The sequence below is a fragment of the Cryptomeria japonica genome, chromosome 5, assembly GCF_030272615.1.
Source record: "Cryptomeria japonica chromosome 5, Sugi_1.0, whole genome shotgun sequence".
Taxonomy (NCBI): domain Eukaryota; kingdom Viridiplantae; phylum Streptophyta; class Pinopsida; order Cupressales; family Cupressaceae; genus Cryptomeria; species Cryptomeria japonica.
The window spans coordinates 678,379,968-678,401,005 of NC_081409.1; the positions used below are offsets into that span (position 1 = coordinate 678,379,968).

General features: G+C 37.5%; 1 protein-coding gene across 7 annotated transcripts in view; it reads left to right on the top strand.

The window, feature by feature from the left end:
• The window catches only part of LOC131029254 (flap endonuclease 1-B), a 235,231-nt gene that overhangs the window by 33,389 nt on the left and 180,804 nt on the right, over window positions 1-21,038 (top strand). For all 7 annotated transcript variants that reach the window (XM_057959668.2, XM_057959669.2, XM_057959671.2 and 4 more), the window contains 2 exons: window positions 3,837-3,932; window positions 10,017-10,082. In XM_057959668.2, coding sequence (XP_057815651.1) covers window positions 3,837-3,932; window positions 10,017-10,082 — 162 coding nt within the window. The remainder of the gene's footprint in view (window positions 1-3,836; window positions 3,933-10,016; window positions 10,083-21,038) is intronic.

The window sequence follows — 21,038 nt, forward strand, 5'->3', positions numbered from 1 at the left end:
TACTTTTTTGCTTGAGACCTTTTGCTTGACATTTAGTAATAAACGGTTTCTAGTATGAGTCCAATTGCCTATCACAATGCCATACCTCTCCATAATCTAGGCATATTTTTTCTTTATCAATAAGAGTCAATAAGTTTCACATACTGAAGTGGTTTATACCTTGCTTGTTCATCACTGATAAAACAAGTCATGTCCTCATATTAAGTTGCCTGAGAAGAGTAAAATGGTATGCCATTTGCTTAAAAATTGATGCAATGGATGCATCAATTGCAGCTCAAGTATGCACATTAAACAAACTTCTGATAGGGTTGGCACATTAATTATTATGTGGTACTGGGTAATTCTTCAGCTTTTGGGCCAAAGGTGCCCTTGTCCTCTGATGGAAAGTGTAGGAGTATTGTGTAGGGTTATTTATTTGAGTTTCCGTCGATAGGTAATAATTGTATTTCTAATTTTTAGTTGGATTGCATCAAAGAAAAGAGTGAAGAGGAGGACATATAAAATTAAAATCTAACCCTAAGGTGATACACCAAAATGAATACCTGAAAACCTGGACAAACTGATTAACACACGAAAATAACTAGTAATAAAAGAAACCTTGCAGAACTTAGAAAATTCATAACCTCTGCATCAACACTTCATAAGAAGGCTGTGAAAATAATAATCTCAGTAGGAGAAAAGATGTTTTCTCACAACCTTAGGTTACTCTTACAACTGACACAACCTATGACTTGCAAGTAATTAGAAAAACTCCTGCATCAAGGTGCTAACAACAACACAATCACAAGGATAAAAGACATCACTTGAAATTGCATTAACGTCAAGCACACAAATACAAGAAATCTGAGGAGGCAAAATATTGTATTACTGTCAAAAAGGTGTTACAATGCTGTCAAACTCTCCGAAAATGAGTTACAAACTCACTCCTTTCTGCAGAGAGAACTCAGAAAATTACAGTCTGAAAGAAGCAAAAGGCAAAAACCCTTGAAATAATGAAGTCCTGCAGTATATATGCTTTCCAAAAAGCAGATAATGAATAAAATAATCCACCTCGTCTTGGGCGAGCAGAAACATAAAGCCCACTTTTGAAGACCTAAAATAGGTCTGAAAGGGAACACACTTGAGCAAAAGTCAAGCCAGCCCATGCTGCTACCATAAAAGCTCTTAAATGCATCATAAATGGCCCCAAAATATCTCCTGACAGGCCTGCAAGCCTTCATTAATGCAAAAATATCCCCTTTGACCTTATCAAATAAAATGAAAATAATCTCATAAAGTGATTTTTTTTTTATTTTAAAATTTACTATTTAATTGAATATTTGTTTTATTTCATGTTTATGTTTAAAGGCAAAATGGTAATAAATGTAAATAATAATAAAACAATTTAATAAAGTGATCTATCTATTACTTTAACAAACATTTTATTATTTCATTTATTAGTATTTTTGACTTAACTATAAACATGATATAAAATAAATATTTAATTAAAATGAAATTTAAAAAAAAAAACTTTAATTAATATATATTAAACTTTTTATTTTATGACTTATGCTCAAAGGTCTTCGTAAAAGACATATTTTATTAAGTGATTTATTAATATCACTTAATAAATATTTGTCATTACAAATCACTTATTAAGTGATATTAATAAATCACTTAATAAAGATGTATTAGGGGAAAGCAAAAAGGAACGACCCCTTAGGCATTTCACGAGGGATATGAGAGAGGAAAAAGAAAGGTAAAAACAAAGGCAAATGATGCCTTAGGCACTTCGATACATTTTAGGGAAAGTAAACCCTAAAATCTACTCCATTTTCATTCTTGCCATTGGCATGATGTTCTCCATCTCTTCTGCCGCCGCCATAGGGTTTGGAGCTGCAAATTCGATTGATAAATGCTAAGAATTTGGCCTCCACTGCTGCGATTTGAAAGTCGATTCTATGTGTGCTGGTTGTTATTTGCTGGCCTCTCTTGTGCTGGGCGCCACCAAGGGTTTTCGCAAGGCTTTTAGCGGACTCCTTTCACATTTTGATGACCCCTGCGTGCTCACTTTTACTAGCCGCCATGCTGCCATTTCTAGGAACCATTTTCTGGTGACTTCCGCCATTAATGGCGACCTTAGGTGCACGTTATTTATACCAAATAACTCTATCTTCTGAGCATATTTCATTGGAAAAAGACTGTCCATTGGCTTTGTTTTTTGCTGTGTGCTTCTTTTTCTGAGTTTTATTAAGAGAAGGGTTCATTATAATTCGTATTTGATGCTTCTCTTTCCACTCTCTCTGCCTAAAAGAAGGCCTTGGTCATGATAAATAAAAGTGCTTGATAAGAACAATATTCCTGCTCTTTGCCTTTGCTGCTCTATTGAACACCGTTTTGGACTGTATGAGTGATTTTATTCTGCAATTTCTGAGTCTGCTGTCACTGCTATGGCTCCCGTTTGACTGCTATGAATGCTGTCACGACTGGTTTTTTTTTTGAGGTTTTGACTGCTGTGATATATTTATGCTTATCATTGTCATCTAATATCACTGATAAATATTACTGCTCTGTTATGTCTGATTCTTTTCGGTACTGTTCAAGAAGACTAGGGCTGCCAATGATAGTGACAAAATCCACCGAGTGATATGATTGTCCCAAAATTTGTGACTAATTCTCTGCATATTGACCTTGCTTTGACTACTTTCTGCGCATTTCCATCAATGCTTTGCACTCACCGTCAATGCTTCTCGACAAACTGCTATTTTGGACTAGGTGCATTGTCTTAGGAGATCACTTATTGTTTGGACAGTCATATAGTGATTGTGTTACTGCACTTACTGCTATGACCTATTGGGTCTGCAACTTGTACTCCTCTCATTATGATCTTCATTGATATTTTGTGAATTATCCTAACTATCCGCACTTCTGTCATCATGAATCTTGACTAGATCTTTGTCACCTATGTTTGCAAACTGGCTGCCCTTGAATACTGGAGACTTTGAATCTCTGCCCCTTGCACGATAACTTGCTGCTGCAGTCACCTTTTTGACAGTCATCCTCCTTGAATGAGTGATATTGTGGTGATAGCTTGGCATGACTGTTGTAGCTTTAATTTCATGCGTGATACTGCTCCTTTTGTTCAATTTGTACTAACCTCTATGACTAATGAGGCAAGGTAAAACAAAAGTCTGCTCCTTTAGGCCTATACTGCTATATCTTTGACAGTGACATGTAGCTGTACCTTTGGCATGATAGAAAGCTCCTTGAATGTTTATGCTTTGATCCTTTATCATAGTTCTATCACTGTTACAACTGCCCTTGTAGCTGATCATTGATCACTGGCAAAAACTTTGGCTCTTATATGCTATTATGACTGTGTTTGTACTTTTGTTAGGGACTATATGCCTTTTTTTGATGGCATTGTAACAGTGCTAACTGCAAAAGCCTTTTAATCAACCTCTTGATTATCATAACATTCATCTCTATAAGGATTGTAGTCTGAAATGTCATGCAACTGTCCTCGTGAATACATTTATTGTAAACTTAAAAGGCATACCTGTAACCTAGCATGCCGGGCTCAACCCTTGTGGGAGACACATTTTAACCCACATGCTGAAAATGAACATAATTAGATCTATAGCTCTGCACATGAGGCAAACATGTTAGAAATTATATGCCTATGATATTCCTTTGATCTGATATTTCCTTCTTTGAGATTCTTTTGTGATGCTGATTATATGCATCTGATGCATATAGGGATTATATATGCGTGCATGGATGGATGTACATGTTCTGATTGTAATCAGGCATTGCCTAGAACAACATGTTCTAATTCATTTTTTTACTCCATACAGGATCTGGAAAAACACTTAAGGGCTGGGATGTTGGAGGACAAGGCGACAAGGCAAAGCGAGGAAACGTGGATGACTCCAACAGTACCAGTCATTCAGGCAATGATTGGTCATCTCTTAATATGCTTAATTTACATTTATTCATTCATGTTTATGCTCCTTCTTATCCGTATCAGATGTATATAGTCAGTCTCACGGCTCCTTATGTGAGACATGCATTCTATCATTTAAATAAAGGTTACATTTCTTCAAAAAGACTTGAATAATCTTTCTATGCTTCGTACATTTATATCAATGAAAATGATTTTCACTTTGCAATCTTTACATTTTTGCAATCTTTTGAGGCTATTTCCTTTGCAATTGAATGCAACATAGAGAGGCTATGAAATACCACCTACTCAAAACTTAGTGGCTCTACCTGATTGAGCACGTAGGTGAAAATCTGGTAACATTTTTGGCGATTTCTGCTATATGTTAGCCTGCTAAACATCAAGACTAGCTGCCTTAGACTATTCATTGGGCATAGAGTCGCTTGTAACTTTTGTGAAAACTGGAAAAACACATCACAACACTGCAAAACTCTCTCTTTTCCTCTCAAAACTTGTCCTAACCTATTGAGTACAGGTGTGTGGTTTATGGCAATGGTCTTGACACCTTACTGTCATGAATTCTACATGTGTAATTGATAGATTAGGATATGGCAACAACAAAACACTTCCTTTGGAACACATTCATTTGCACTACTGAAACTCAGATTTAGACTGAAACCTCTGTTAATAACACCTCTTTAGAAAATTGTTGTGAGTTGTCCTAGTTCTATGAGGCAGATATGTATGATGTGTGGCAGTGAAATCGTGTATTCACTGTTCCATATGATGGGTGTCTACCTCATACAATTGTAGCACCTTACAACAGCTTCAGAGCTTCCGCAAAACCAAAACCAAAAACAACTAAGTAACCTGTGCACAAAGCACTTAGAGAAAATAAAACTGCAACTAATCTAGTGTGCAACAACACTTATTAAAACAAAAACACCTAAGCTACCCCAAGCAAAGAAGCTAGTTAAACAAAACCATTGACTGGCTTTGCAAAATAACACCCCTTTCTAATCAACAACTGATTGATTACATGACTATGTATTGCCGAAAGAGCATGAAACACATGTAGATATTCAATAAATTGTTCCAATGCTTCCTGAAAGAGGCAAAAAAGCTCACTTACACCTTGATTTCAATCATGTCCACTGCTGTCTTGGACTGGACGCTGTCCTGGACTGGACAAGTGAGCTGAAGTTGATCACTTTCAGCTCCAACTCCAAAATCAGCTTCTTCTTTAATTGCATCCTCATGCTTGGGCGCAAGCATGACCTCTAGGACCTCAGTGGCCTCCAAACTGGATAAGTGCCTTATAGGACAGCCCCTAGAAAGCTTTGGACTGGTTGCTTCATTTTCTTCTTTCAAAGATATTTCACCTTACATGATAACTTGCCATGCTGATTCCTCCTTCAAAGTCAAAGGACCATCTTCTCCCACTAGGGTAGCTAATAGCTCATCAAAGCTATCAACCCTTGGTAGGTTCCTAGAGACAACTAGTTCATTCTCAACATCCCCATTACTATCCAAGGAGGTACACTCCAAATCAAGATTTTCTCCTTCAACGAAAGAAGGCAAATGTTCAAACAATGAGATAGCCTCCTTGAACCAATCTTCAAACAACATATCAGCTTCATGCTCTTCTGTACAGCAGAAAGGAAGCTCCTCCAACCAGCTGAGATCTTCCAAATCAACTTCATGAGAAGCTTCTTTACTTGAGAAAATAAACTCGTCTTCATTAAGACCATGTTCCTCCTGTTGCTTCATGTCTAATTTTTTCTCTTGTTGATTGTTACCTTGCTGCTCTAGCTGATCGAGCTCATCACATAGCTGCAATAAACCTGATTCTGCTGCTGGTTCACATGGCATCAAGTTATCGTCAATATTAGAGCAAAAGTCCTCTATGATGCTTGAGAAACTGTTCTCATCTGACTCAAAAATCTGTACTGAATCGAGATGAGTTTTATCACTCTGATCTTCAAAGATCACTGTTGATGAGAGCAAAATCATACTTTCTTCGGTATTTTTAACAGAAGAATGTAGCTCTTTACACCAGATTGAAGGACATTCTTCCTTATTAGCCTGCTCTAACTCCCCATCAAGCTGCTTTGGTTGATCTTCTGAGATAAAAACTACAACATTTTTATCAACCTCAATGAAACAAGGGAGCTCAGTTAGAATATTCAAGGGTTTATCCTTAGAAATCTTTTCTTGTTCAAGCCGATACTGCCCCATAGCCACATGCAGTAAATTTATACTCCTAGCATCCTCTAAATTGAGTGCTTTATCTTGACAAACAATAGGACAATCAAATTCATGAGGTAGGGAAACTTGGGGAGTCTCCTGAGATAATTCTTTGAGGAGATAAGGCTCTTCAAGTGGCTGATCTTGAGGAATATCAAGCTCAGGCTGTGCCCACCCAGATTTATGCATAGGTAAAGGGTTCCTAAAACTTGGAACCTTGACACAAGGGGGCTTTTTTGGGGATTCAAAAGGCTTTTTTGGTTTAAAACTGGGAATTTTGGGCTTGGAAACCTCTTTGTTCAAAGGATGACTCATTGTTAAAGGAAGAGTTGAATTGAAACTAGGAGTGATGTTGAGACATGGACTAGCTAGGACTCGAACCTAGGACCTTCCATACGCTGCTGGAGTGCTCTACCACTGAGCTACTGGCCCCTCTTGGACCAGTCCATCGTCGGTCCAGGTGTGGCTTATTTCCAACACCAACACCCCCCCTTAAGCCACACCTCTCATGTGCTTGGGGCTCCGAGCCTGGACCTGGCTCTAATACCATGTTGAGACATGGACAAGCTAGGACTTGAACCTAGTACCTTCCATACGCTGCTGGAGTGCTCTACCACTGAGCTACTAGCCCCTCTTGGACCAGTCCATTGTCGGTCCGGGTGTGGCTTATTTCCAACACCAACAAGTGAAAGGGGCTGATTGGGTCTCATACCTTTGTACTTGTGCAAACAAGTCCTTCATTTGTTCTTCTTTGACTGCAACTTGTTTAGCAAGCATCTCTTGCTCATACCTTTGAGCCTCTACCTCCCGCTGGCAAATATAACCTTGATAGGCAAGTTCCCCTTGCTGCATGTTATACTCTTGCTCATCATCAATGGCTGCCCACTGCTCTTGAAAACTTGACAGTATGTCTTTTATGCTTATACTTTCAACATGCTGGGGCTGATCATGAGAAACACCATGATGGCTTGGAACAAAATGGCTAATTGGGGGCTGCCAAAAGGATTGAGCAGGGGTGGGAGGGAGGTAGGCATATGAAACCTGTTGATAACCTCCTCCATCAGAGGTAGAAGCAACCTCTTCATGATATGATGGGTTATAAAACATATTAGCACCTTGTTTGCTTAAAACCAGCAAATAATCCTCTCAGAGTCGCCAGGTGTGTAAATAAAATACCTCCTAAAGGCTGAAACTTCTGCTGTACACACCGACCAGCAGTATCAAAAGTATAAAAATGGATTGAGAAACAGTTCACAGTCCCGCCGGGCATGCCAAAAATTGTTATCAATAAAGCCTGCACCCTTACTAAAGCTATGAACTACAACTGCCTATTGAAACGTGGGAACACTTCAAGGTCGTGGGTAACCTAAAACTGAAGTAGAGCTCCAGAGTAAGCTGGTTCTTTTCAAATTCTTCACCTAAACTAACGATTTCTCCAGAGAAAAGAGTGAAGAGGAGGACATATAAAACTAAAATTTAACCCTAAGGTGATACACCAAAATGATTACCTGAAAACCTGGACAAACTGATTAACACACGAAAATAACTAGTAATAAAAGAAACCTTGCACAACTCAGAAAATTCATAACCTCTGCATCAACACTTCATAAGAAGGCTGTGAAAATAATAATCTCAGCAGGAGAAAAGATGTTTTCTCACAACCTGAGGTTACTCTTACAACTGACACAACCTATGACCTGCAAATAATTAGAAAAACTCTTGCATCAAGGTGCTAACAGCAACACAATCACAAGGATAAAAGACATCACTTGAAATTGCATTAACATCAAGCACACAAATACAAGAAATCTGAGGAGGCAAAATATTGTATTACTGTCAAAAAGGTGTTACAATGTTGTCAAACTCTCCGAAAATGAGTTACAAACTCCTTCCTTTCTGCAGAGAGAACTCAGAAAATTACAGTCTGAAAGAAGCAAAAGGTAAGAACCCTTGAAATAATGAAGTCCTGCAGTATATATGCTTTCCAAAAAGCAGATAATGAATAAAATAATTCACCTCCTCTTGGGCGAGCAGAAACATAAAACCCACTTTTGAAGACCTAAAACAGGTCTGAAAGGGAACACACTTGAGCAAAAGTCAAGCCAGCCCATGCTGCTACCATAAAAGCTCTTAAATGCATCATAAATGGCCCCAAAATATCTCCTGACAGGCCTGCAAGCCTTCATTAATGCAAAAATATCCCCTTTGACCTTATCAAATAAAATGAAAATAGTTACATTTGTGGAATTCAGAGCAGATAAGGCTTAAGAATGCCATTTGAAGTGCACTATGATATGGCTCCAAATAAGCAATCTTCTTCAAAGAAAAAGTTAGGGACCAATGCAAGACGACTCTCCATTCTCAAGCTGAGTAACAACAGTTGTAGGGTTTTTTGTAGGTTGATGTTAGTCAAGGGTGGCAGCCCCCATTTGAGCAATTTCTCTTCCTCAATTAGATTGCTTGGATATCTTTGAAGCTTGGTTGAGGAAAGCTCGTGAAATTTTTGGATATAAATTTCATTTGATAGTTAATTTAATGATGAGGGACTCAATTCTCTCAGTCTACGAATTGATAATAAAATAATTTTATAGAAAGACGATTAAAAAAATAGAGAACACTGAAAAAGTTGAAACCTAAAAATCCTAGCCTAGATTAAGATAAAATATGCCAGGCTCAATAACATTATATTTAAATAAATTTAAGTCTACTAACTGAAAATATAGTTAGTGTAAGTAATAGGCAAAAACTTCATAAATTAATAAACCACGTTTGACAAAAACAACTTGAGGCAACTCATGATGGTAGCTTGGAAAACTTAAAAAATTAAAAGTTATAGTTTAAAGCTCAATTCAACTTGATTTTCGTATCATTTTCTTATTTGACTCCATCAAATAACCAATAAGCATGAAGAATTAAGCATAAATAATTTTTATAGCAGTGGATGGAAATGGGAAGACTTGGGAAAGGAGGACAACAATGGGAGTATAGGCACATGCTCGAAAACGAAATTTTTTCTTAGTCTTGTGTCCTCTTTGGTGCCTTGGCCCTTCTTTTCCCATCAGTGATATTCAATTAGAGACTGTCTTCAATAGTCCCCTTGGTCAATTTGTGCGTATTATGGTGCTTTGCCTCCCTTAATTGCTTTGTGATGAGCCTAAATGTTAAAAAAATTCAATTATGAGGGTTTTTGGGTTAGTATCTAGGTTTGGGTTAGACTTTGGGGATTCCCCTTCCTAGGATATCTTTCCTCAGTCCCCGAATCCTAGGTTCCCTGCATCTTGGGATTTTGGGATTTCCCTTCTCAACACGTCTTTCCTTCAAGTCCTCGTTCCATGATTTCTTCGAGTCTTGATTTTGGACTTTTCTGCTTCCTCAGGTTGGCATGCCTTTTCCTCAAGTCCTCGTTCCCCAAGTTCCCTCAAATCTCAATTTTGAACTTTTGAGGTTTCTCACACTGGCATGCCTTTCCCTCAAGTTCTTGTTCCTCAAGTTCCTTTGAGTCCTAAATTCACAATTTCGGCTTGCAACATGTTTAACATTGTTTTGAGATATGAACATAAGAACAATGGAGTTCTTAACCCCCTAATTTTTCAACGTCAAAATCCAAACAATTGATGCTCACTGTCTGGAATTTATCATGAGGAAAAAATTTGACCAAAGTGACCGACGAGCTTTGGAGAGAGAAATAAATTAGAAGCTTGGTAGTTGGGTTTTCAGCTTGTTTGTAGCATTTCTTCTTAATTATGAATTTGTTCAGATTTTAATGTTAGAAAATATTGCCTCTGGAATATTAACTCTTGAAGTGACTCCATATATGTAATTTTTACTAGAGATTTTTTGTGGGCAGGTTACCAAAAAACAGAATGAGGATTGCAAATTACTTCTAACACTCATGGGAATACCTGTGCTTCAGGTAAACACACCAGTGGCATTTATTCAGCTTGCAAAATACTTCTATCTGTATTTTTCATAGATCACATATGTTTACTTTAGTTAGCCTATCATGCAGAAACAAATGGCTTGCTGCTTTTTGAAAAGGTATTCTTGGATTATCAAGTAGGATGGAACTGCACTAAGCACATTTCCTGTTAAGGATGGAAGTGCGCTAAGCACATTTCGTGTTAAGAAGGGAAGGGCACAAAGCATATTTCCTGTTAACAAGGATTATTTTCTGATGTTTATCTTTACATTCTACTAATCTCATCTCTGAGAATTATGGGCCCCCTTCCACTTTTGTATTCTTTTTCCTCACAAATATTTCAAACCACTTTCAAATGCTTGTCCCCTGTTTTGAAACTTCTTCAAAGCATTGTCATGAAGTATATTTAGATCCTTTTATGGATCACATTTTCTCATAATGGAGCCTTTTGATCTCCAAAAACTATGGAGACTTAACAAGAGAGGGAGGATGAACTCAATTTATGACAGGTATGCCACCTTACCTTGCACCACAAAATAAACGACAACCAAATTTTGCAACATTTTTGTCACCAAATGTCTGTGTGATCTGATGATAAAGTACATGAACATGGAAGAACTTGATCAACATTGATTTTCTCGAAGGGAATGATTCTTGTGGTTCCACTTAATATCTTCCCATGAAGATTCATAGCCTCTCTTGGTTACATCTAGTAGCAGCCAAAATTTGAATCATATGCTCCCTTTTTTCCTTTCTTTCAAGACAAGCATAATATCCTTATAGACTTTTGAAAATGTTTAATCCTACATTTTGCTAATTGCTATTTTCATAAGGTAGTCCTTAAAATACATTTATACAACATTCAGAAGTGATAAAGTTTTGGGACAATCATCTGTAAATATAATAGACTGTCCTATTCTGAAAAAAATCAAGTTGCCTGATGTTTTTCTTGCGTGACCCTGTGGTTTAGTTGAACCTGGTGTGTTTTGTATGTTTTTTAAGATGTCTTGAAAGAACACAATATAGCTCACAAGAAACAATATGCCAAACTTAAAGTAATTTCAACAAACAATTGGTCATCACACATTAAATGTATTCATTTGTAACAGTTATTCAAACTTTTTATTCCATTAATGGTCACATGCTACTCAGATTTATTGTTTGAAATAATGCAGAGAACAATCGAACTTTGGCATTCAACATGCATGGTCTAAGCCCAACAAAACATTATCATTAAGGAATTTGGTTGTCGGTGCATTTGCTGAGACAATGAATTTGCTGTGAGTTGCGTCCAGCACCACCAAGACTCCCCCGTCCAGCACTGTGACTGTAAATTGCCGAGCTCACTGCTGGGCATCCTCAAACCCCGCTGCAACGGCCGTACTAACTTTTCCAGCACCATGAATAGCTTATCTCTAAATTCGTGGCAGGTCCTGAGTTAAGCAGCCAGCATTGTGCCAAAAACCTGTGACTATGGGGAGTATGTAGTTGGTTCTAATGACCACGACCGTGCTGTATGGAATGCTACGTCCCAGCTGTAAAGGTTATGTGTCCAGCTACATGCCCAGACTCTGCGACAAGATAGAATGTGTGAACGTTATTAATGGCTGCGTCGCTTGTTGTGTATAGCTGCTACGTCCCAGCTGCAACTCTCCCTGCCGCCAACTTTCTCCAGTCTTATTACTTCCAATGCGAAGATAGGAGTATCGCCAGTCACTAATTAACCCCCTGCGATTCCCTCCAACTGAGTATTCAATGCCAAAATAGACAATAATGGATTTCGACTGTGATTTGCAATGCCTTTCTGCTGACAAAGAATACTCTTACCACTTAACCAAACACTACGACTCCTCCTTGGTCAAACTTCAACCTGCAAATACTAAATTCCCTGCCATGATTCACAATCTCTACAATTTGTTTGAAATTTCCCAGGCCTGGTATTGCACAGGTGTAGAAAATGTTACTAATGAGGGATTTCGTCCTCAAAAGCCAGCAAATTTCCAAAATCGACTCCAGAAACACAAATCCCAAGAAGCACAAATTCCAAGATACCCAGTCAGCATTAAATGCTCTCATTTATAACTCGATTTGGGCACAAATACCAAAGCACCATGAATGTGGGATGAAAGAAAGTTGTAATAAAATAATAATATCCCTTATGTCTCCAAAATGAAAGGGAACTTTTAATTTTTTCCTTTAAACATTAGTCCCAGCATTAATTAGTCACTAAAGTTAAATATTTAAATTTAACTTTAGGAACTTTTAGTTTAATTGCTCAATTAATTAGTGGCTCATAAAATTAGCAATCTTGATGAAGAATTAAATGCACCAAAATACTGACATCCAAAAATGCTTCAAATCTTACTAGTCACTGAGCCACAATTGACTTACTATAAATAGCAAGTATCTGGAAATCTTGTCAAAACACCTCCTATTGGCCTGAAACTGAAATCGCCTAGGCCTAATCCTTCACTGATCCCTGTAAAGTCTTGGTTAGTCCTCAAGACCATGGCAAGATGGGCTAACGACAAAACACCTGATGACTGCTAAAAATGGGACATTATAGTAAACTACAATGAATATTCCATTTGTTAATTCATCAACAAAGTATTACTTAGAGGACAACAAATAATACTAGAATGAACAAAGCAAGAATTGGTGTTACGTTCCCTCAGCCAAGGAAGCATAAAATAGATTATTTTTATAATAAAAAGTGTTTGTAAACATTGAAATAATAATAGAATAATAATAATAATTATTTTACTAATAATAAACTTTGTTTTGGTGTTTTGGCCCACCTTGGTTTGTTCTTCCTCTTGGGCCCACCTGTTCTTTTTTTTTTCATCCACAAATAGGTATACAAGTTAGTTTGGAGGTTCATTTCGAGTACTTTATGAGAATTTGGAATGTTACACCATTATTCTTGGCTCAATAGGGAATCAGGGATAAAAACCTTTGCCACAACATTGTTTAGGTGAGGACGAACTCTCCACCTAGATTCATTGTTTGTAGATCAAATTTGAGTTATTAGATCTGATTCGTTTTTAGTATTGCTAGTGCAGGTCCTTCTATCACAGTAAAATTTCCAAAATGAAGGGTTTTATCCAAAGTTTGAGGACTCGGACTTGCCACGGACTCGGCAAAAACAACAACTATAGTTTAACAAAAAAAAAACAAAAAGAAATTAGTGCATTTAGAGAACATAAGAGCCATAATTGAAACATTACACATATCATATGATCTCCAAACACTCAATACTTGAAATTTCATCATTCATACTCATAGTTTCAAAGTTTAAAATGTATAAAAGTAGCATAAGTTTATAAATGTTTACAAAATTACATATAAGGATATGTTAAAATGTGGAAGCAACATACTAAAGAAAGGACTACATCTTTCTCTTTGCTCTCCTAATATAGCTCAATTTTTCAGGTCTCAAGCTAGTAGTAGTAGCAGTAGGTGTTGAGGTATCTAAATGGTGAGATGATTCTTCTTTAAAATCAAAGTCCTCATCTTCATCCTCCTCCATGTCATCCAATCCTGCTACTTTTGCTTCTTGAGCTGGTCCTCTCTCTATTTCTGCAAGGTCTTCTTCGGTAAGGAAGACATCATCACCATCATTTTGTTCATTGATGGCCCAATCACCATATGGATCAATTTCGTCCAAGTCAATGGCCTCAGGTGAAACACCCTCCACCTTTCTAGTGTGAAGGTGAAGGCTGTACCAAACGAAGACAAGATCATTGAGGCGCTTTTGTGTTACCTATTTCTCTTCTTTTTGTGAATGCTCTCAAATAAACTCCAATTCCGTTCACACCCAGAAGCACTACATGGCTGGGACAAAACACAGATGTCTATCTTTTGAAGATTGGGCATGCCAACACCATAATTCTCCCACCATAAATCTACAAAAAAACAATTAGAAATATTAGAATTGAGAAAAAAATGTAACAATCAAGTTTCAAGTTTTTTTCTTGTAGTATTGAACTAATTTTTTTACCTGGTTGTTTTCCTCTCCTATCAATTGGTTGTTGTGAAGAGAAGAGTCTCCCCTCTGCACTCTTGTAGATGTTGAACAACGAACATTTCCAAATTCATAAATAGATAGTCAAACTCAACAATGAACATTTCCAAATTCATAAATAAAGATATAGCAAATGTCAAATCTCACTTCCAACTCACCAAGAATCTTGTCTCTCAACTCATGATCAGGTGCCATCTTATCAATGCATGCAACAACACTTTCCATGACCTCCTCATCAGCCCTAAAAGCATCAAAGAAGTAGAATTTCGGGTTCAAGAGTAGGCGAAGGCATGTATCGGTTGGTGGAGTTCGTTTGTCCACTAACGATCAATGATGCGCCTTCACATTTTCTTGTATTTCTGCCATAGTAATGTGAAATGGCCTCTTTGGCCCTATTCATGGCCTCATAAATGAAACCCATTGGCATGTCCTCTCCATCCACCATACGAAGAACCCTTATCAAAGGTTCTATCACCTAAAAAAAAGAAAACAAATTTTAAATTAGTACAAAATTAACCCCTAAAAAAACAGCAAATAGATTATCTTGTATAAATTTTATGTTTGTGTTTGTTACTTACCCCAATCAACTCCTCTCCACTTTTGATGAACCCTTCATAAAAAACAATGCTTACAATCTTCTCCGCTTCAGCTCTTTTGGAGTATGTAGACTCCAACCAAGCATTAGACACAAACATTTGCTTAAGATGAGGAATGGCACCAAGAATGCTTTGCAAAGTGAGGAAGTGGCTTGCAAACTGTGTCACTCCAGGCCACACAAGGGCCTTGCCATTTGTGTGTTTCCTCATCAAAGCAAGGACCCAAGTATGATTGTAGATGAATTTGGTGACATTTTTTGCATCTTCAAACGACCCTTTTCACCCATCCAATCTTCCCTATGCCGTCTAACAACAAGTCCAAGCAATGTGTAGCACAATGACTCCATGTAATTGTAGGATGCCTCTCCATAAGCATTCTACTTGCAGCTACATATGCAACTGCTTTGTCTGTTATAATTTGGACAACATTCTCAACTCCAACTTCCTGGATCACCCCATACAATAGGTTACATAAAGTTTCTGCATTTTTTATTTCATTTGAGGCATCAATAGACTTTAGGAATACCATTGCACCATTTGAAGCCACCAAGAAATTGAGGAGAGTGCTATTCCGTCCATCTGTCCATCCATTCGATAAAATGCTGCATCCTCTTCTCCTCCAATATCTTTTCTGATCATCAACCAAAACTTGTTTATTTTTGACGGCTTGCTCTAGCAATGGCCCACTAAAGTCTTTGCCTATTGGGGCCGTAAACACCTTATCTGCAACTATAAATGCATTAACCAAACCTTCCCAATACGGATTGTTCGCCACTTTGAAAGGTAAATTATTGTAATACCAAAAGTCTGTTGTTGCTATCCTTGCTTGCTCATGCTTCTTTTTTTTCCATCTCGTACCTTTAAGTGAAGGTTGTGCTCCTGGAACATTGTGTGGAACAAAGCAATTAGGGTCTGATCTAACAGGAGTCTCACTAGCCTCACCCTCATTGTCACCAAAAGATGAAAGTGCTTGACGTAAATTTGGGCTTTTGCGAGTGCGACCGAGGGGACCTGAAGTGGACAATGTGGGATTCATTGCAGCTGCTATGGCTTCTTTCGTTTTTTGCCTTTCTTCTATTTGCATATCGTACTCATCAAGAAGGGCCTTCATCTATCTAACAATTTCCGAAGTTTGTTTTGTCACATATCTCCACACCTTGTCCAGGTATTTGTGCAAGGTGGTATTTTAATCTATTGATTCCACCAGTCATCCATTTCTTACATTCGGTGCAAGTGACCTCCCCCTTTTTGTTTCTCGGCTTTGTCCTTTTCTCTTCTTGGCTTTGGGGTTGCCCGTGGAGTTGAACTTGTCATTGCTGTTTTAACATGAAAAAAATATAAGGAAATAAGTTAGGAAAGGAAGTAGAATTTTTTTTTGGCAGCATATCCCCTTGTTTTCAAGATTTTTCTGATTTTCAAAACGTAGAAATGAAAAAAAAAGAGAAGAAAAATCCTTATCTAGATCTTTTTTGCTGTTTTGATCTTGTTTCCTCTCCTTCAAACTGTTGATGTTTAGTAGCAGGAGATATCTTTCCCCTGACTTCTATCTTTAACCTTGTATTATCTTACTTATTGCTGAATCACCTTTGCGATTTCTTTTCTATTTGTATTTCCTACATGTTAATATATATTGAGAGTAGTGATATAAGATTTCCACAATCCATAGAATTTCTTAACAAGGGTGTGCGAGTTTTTTTCGATCAACGTTTTGGATCACACTCCATGATCCATCATCAGGATGCATGAGAGCATAAGAAGTAAATTTGTTTTTTAGATCAATGTTTCGGATCACACTCCGTGATCCATCATCAGGATGCATGAGAGCATAAGAAGTTAAAAATATTATATTAATATTTTTTACTTCTTATGCTCTCATGCATCCTGATGATGGATCACGGAGTGTGATCCGAACCGTTGATCTAAAAAAACTCGCACACGATCTTATCCAAAAATCTACTACAAGAAAATATATTGAGTGTTAATTTACTTAACCAATATTTAACTAGTATTCAACACGTTAGTGAGGGAGTGTTGATCGAATTTACTTATCCTAACCACACCCTTGTTTTGATAGGTTACTCCATTTAGAGTCATGTCCCTTCGTATGGTCTAGACGGATATATTACTTGTTAATTCTAGAGCTTTAGGTAATAGTAGTTTTGTCGATAAAGTTTATATTGCGAATATTCACAATATCTGTGGAGGCCTTTCTGCGTATCCAATTTGCTCTGTATACAATTGTATCAATCGTGAGAATATTATTGTATATTCCCATCATTTGTGGAATTACACTCTTGTTATATGCGATAGTCAATGTATAACCTGTAGTGATTACATGTGAGGCCTGTGTAGGTTTTATGCCGAGTCATCCGAAAGTTATATGCTGTCATCCGAAAATCATATGCTGTGAACATTCACTCAAAACTTGTGAAAGAATATTTTCCTATATGTTGTAATTAAAGACTAGCAAATTGATATCAAGCAATATATTGATATACATTGCTTCAGGTTAATAAAATTAGAGAAATTTAATTTTGTACTTCTTCCATATATAATTTTGATCCTTAAAATTAACACAAACCCTACAAACTTGTTTTTGAGCAAATAAGAATGGTAAATGAGTGAAAAATAAACCACTTTAAAATTGTAGCTAGGCGTGTTTCTGGGCGTCGCGAGTCTTCTCGTCGTACTCGTGAGTCTCGACTTAAGACTCATGCGAGTCCTTGGCACAGACTTGCGAGTCTTGTGCTATGACTCGTTTGGACTCGGCTCACGAATCCTTGGCAAGTCGACTCGGCCTACCAACAGACTCACGAGTCATGGCAAGTCCCACGAGTCCTCAAACTATGGTTTTATCAGCATCTAGAGGAGCTACAATGACTTGCAACAAACCTGTCATGCCTTAGAATCAGGAGACCACTAGTCTTATCTAGACAAATATACCAGTCAAATTGAGATCTGCAGAGCTTCACTTGGGTGACAATCATTGCAATGACCGATAAAGAAGGAAATCTGAGCATTCATTTGGGCATCTTTCTATTGCATCAAACAGCATAGGTGAGAATATAGCATACTTTGGCAGTCATTAAAGGGAACTAAAGAGGATAAGATCCTGATTTGCAGTTCTGGGAGAGAGGACACAACTACCAACAAGCCTAGATCACTATCGGGTGGTAAATCTAGATCAAATCCAAGGGAAGACTGAAGTTTCCAGCATTAGAATAAGGTAGTGTCATGACTATTACTAGATTCGAAGGTTGGACATTGCAAGGGTAACTTGTTACACATACAGAGCTGTCGTGACCTTTTCACACATCGCCCCATTACAAACGAGGACCCCCTCTTCCTGCTTTGCGCGTTTGGTTAGTTTAGGGTTTTGGCAGCATAGTTCGCAATTTTGAGTTCCAGTGCCTGAGTCTCAAAATTTTGATCATTCCTAATTGTCATTTAGGATTTTGAAGTTATAGGATCAAATGCGTAGATGTTAGTTATGAAGTGATCCTAATTTTGTGTAAGAGTGAATCTTTTGAGCGTAAACTTGTTTTGAATGGCGTCGTCGGTGATTTTTTTTTAAGTGCCTTGGTGTTTCAAGGACCTTTAGGTGTTGTTTTCTCGCTTGTAGGAGGTTATTCAAGTTGAATTTGCACTTTATCCTGATAGGTTTCCTTTTTCTTCACTCAAGTTTTGGTGAATTTGCCTAAATCCCGATTTGTTTTATTGAAAATTTGAAGTTTTCAGATGATTTGAGTGGTTAAAATATTAAATTCCCGATGAAAATCCATATTTTGAGGGTTTAAACGTCAAAATTCCTGATGGGAGATGCTTTTCCCCCCACATTTCCGATGACCCATGATTTTCCCCCACTGAAAATCATGATGGGAGAAGAATTTCCATTGGATTTCCGATGGACCTCTTTTTTCCCCCATTTAGATTCTTGATGCAAGACAATTTTCCACTAGGAATGTAAAATTTGATTAAGTGTTGGGAAATCCTCCTGATGACCTACGTTTTCCGCCTAAGAGTGCAAATGACTTTAATGCGGATGAAATTCATGTTCTTGATGCAGATCAATTTTCTACCAGAGCAGTTAATGATCAAATTCTAAGAATTTTTGTGCGGATGATGATTCCTAATGGAGGGCGAATTTTCCCAAGTGGGATTTTTGATGTAATTTTGTTTGGATAATTATCCAGATAGGGGTCGATTTTCCCCTAAGGTAAATTTTTGAGCTCATTGACGAAATGAAGTTGGAATTTTCATTCCAGATGGATGGCATTTTTCCCCTGGAGACCTTTTGTGCGAATTTGATGGAATTTTGATTGGGATTTTTATCGCAATGAGGGGTGATTTTCCCCTATGAGCATAATTTAACAATTTAAATAAGTTTTTATTGGGATTTTATCCCAATATGGGGCGATTTTCCCCAGGGGGTTTAAATTGAATTAAATTTTGAAAATTTTAAACAAATGAGCCCCAAATTTAATTGTTTTTGCATAAAGTAATGATTATTTAAAAATCCAAAACAATTATTAAATGACTTGCAATAATAATTAATTAAAAAGAATCTTATAGAAGCAAGTTGATTTTTCCCAGGCAAGTATAAAGGCAAAGTTTTATCCCACATTGCTTGTGTGGTGAAAACTCAAGGCAAAAGGAAGTTTAAAGAGAAGAGACCAGCAATAAAATAATATTGTACTTGCTGATGTGATTGAAGTTTGGAAGGTAAGTGGTTGATTTGGGCGAATTTCTCCAGCTGGGGGATTTTTTGTGTAGTGTTAATTTGACACTATTGGAGCTAAACTGTGCTTTGAGTTTTATTTTCTTCCTAATTAGACCTGGGTGCGATTTTGGGAGACCACCACAACAAGTTTGGAAGGCGATTTTGGTGAAGTGGCGCCATGACTGAAGCTGGGCGATTTTGGTTAGAGTAAAGATTTTCACCATTTTTGGAGTAAAATACATGTGTTTGGGAGACACCATTTATGAGTGTTGGCTGTGCATTCTTCAGACGTGCATATTTCCACCATTGCTAAAGCTTACTTGACTTCCATTATTGATTGGGAAACACATATTCAGACTTGACATTTAATTACCAACAACTTTCCACCTAAGGCAATTTTGACTAAGGGCTGTTTGGAGGAGTTTTCAGTGCATTTCTAGAGGTTATTATTGTTGTTGCAGGTTGGAGATACCATTGTTGCAGGCTGTCTTCAGACTTAGCTCCATTTCCAGCCACCTTCCAATTTGGGCGATTTCATTGGGGAGACATTTTTATGCCATTTTGGGGTCATTTTCTGGGTTTATATCACTGTTTAGGGTGCTGGCAAGTCTAAAACACATTTTCGGACTCGTCTTCAGAACTTTTTCCTTTTACCAACCCTATATTCATACCCAGTTATGATTGTTTTGACCTTGGGAAGATTGTTTCCATCAAATATTTGCATTCTAGATGGCTGCAACATGATTTAAGTGACTGATTTTAGGTGTTGCAGGTTGTCTTCAGACTTATTGGCAGCCATTAGAGAGCTCGGAATGATGTCTTCAGACATTTTTTGAGTGAAAATCAGACTTTTCACACCTTTCCTAATACATTTCTAGATTTGGTATATTCCTATGACCTAGATTTTCAATGAATTTATGAGTATGCTAATGTCTTCAGACTTAGTTAAGTCTGAAAATGGTGATTTTTAGAGGTTTTATGACGGTTTTGACCCTATTCTTATCAATTTATTTTCTATTTTCAGAATTCGTTAAGAATGTAGATGAAATCAGAACTAGTCTAATTCTGAAAATAGCTATCAGGATGAATTTTTCTAAGTCATTGACTTCCAGCTTCGTACAGGTACAATGTCAAAATCCGGAATTGGGATTCGAAAGGAACAATAGAAGATAGTTCAGGAGCGATTCTATCCAGAATCCAAGATGTCATCCAGATGGAAGGAGATTATCGAGACAAATATGCATTTCCTAAACATGGACTAGATGCGGCAAAGGATGTTCGGAAATGGAAACCAAATTCCCTCTCCTAGCTATGCGAATATCATGAAGAGTGGCATCTATCAGGTCGTTAGATTTCTGCAATCCATACAGTGCATCGAGTTGATCCTGAAGTGCGCAAGATGTTACGATCCTCTCTCTCGAATGATCAAGACTCCCAAGGGTGTGACCTTGCCTACCTTGCTGAGGATGTGATTGCAGAGGTGTTTGGAATTCCACGCAATGCGGACATGAAGGATAGAACGAAAGATGAATATGAAGCAAAGTTCAAATTGAAGGCGGATGCATGCAAGACTATAGTGAACAAGGAATGGATGATTGAGCCTAGGCCTC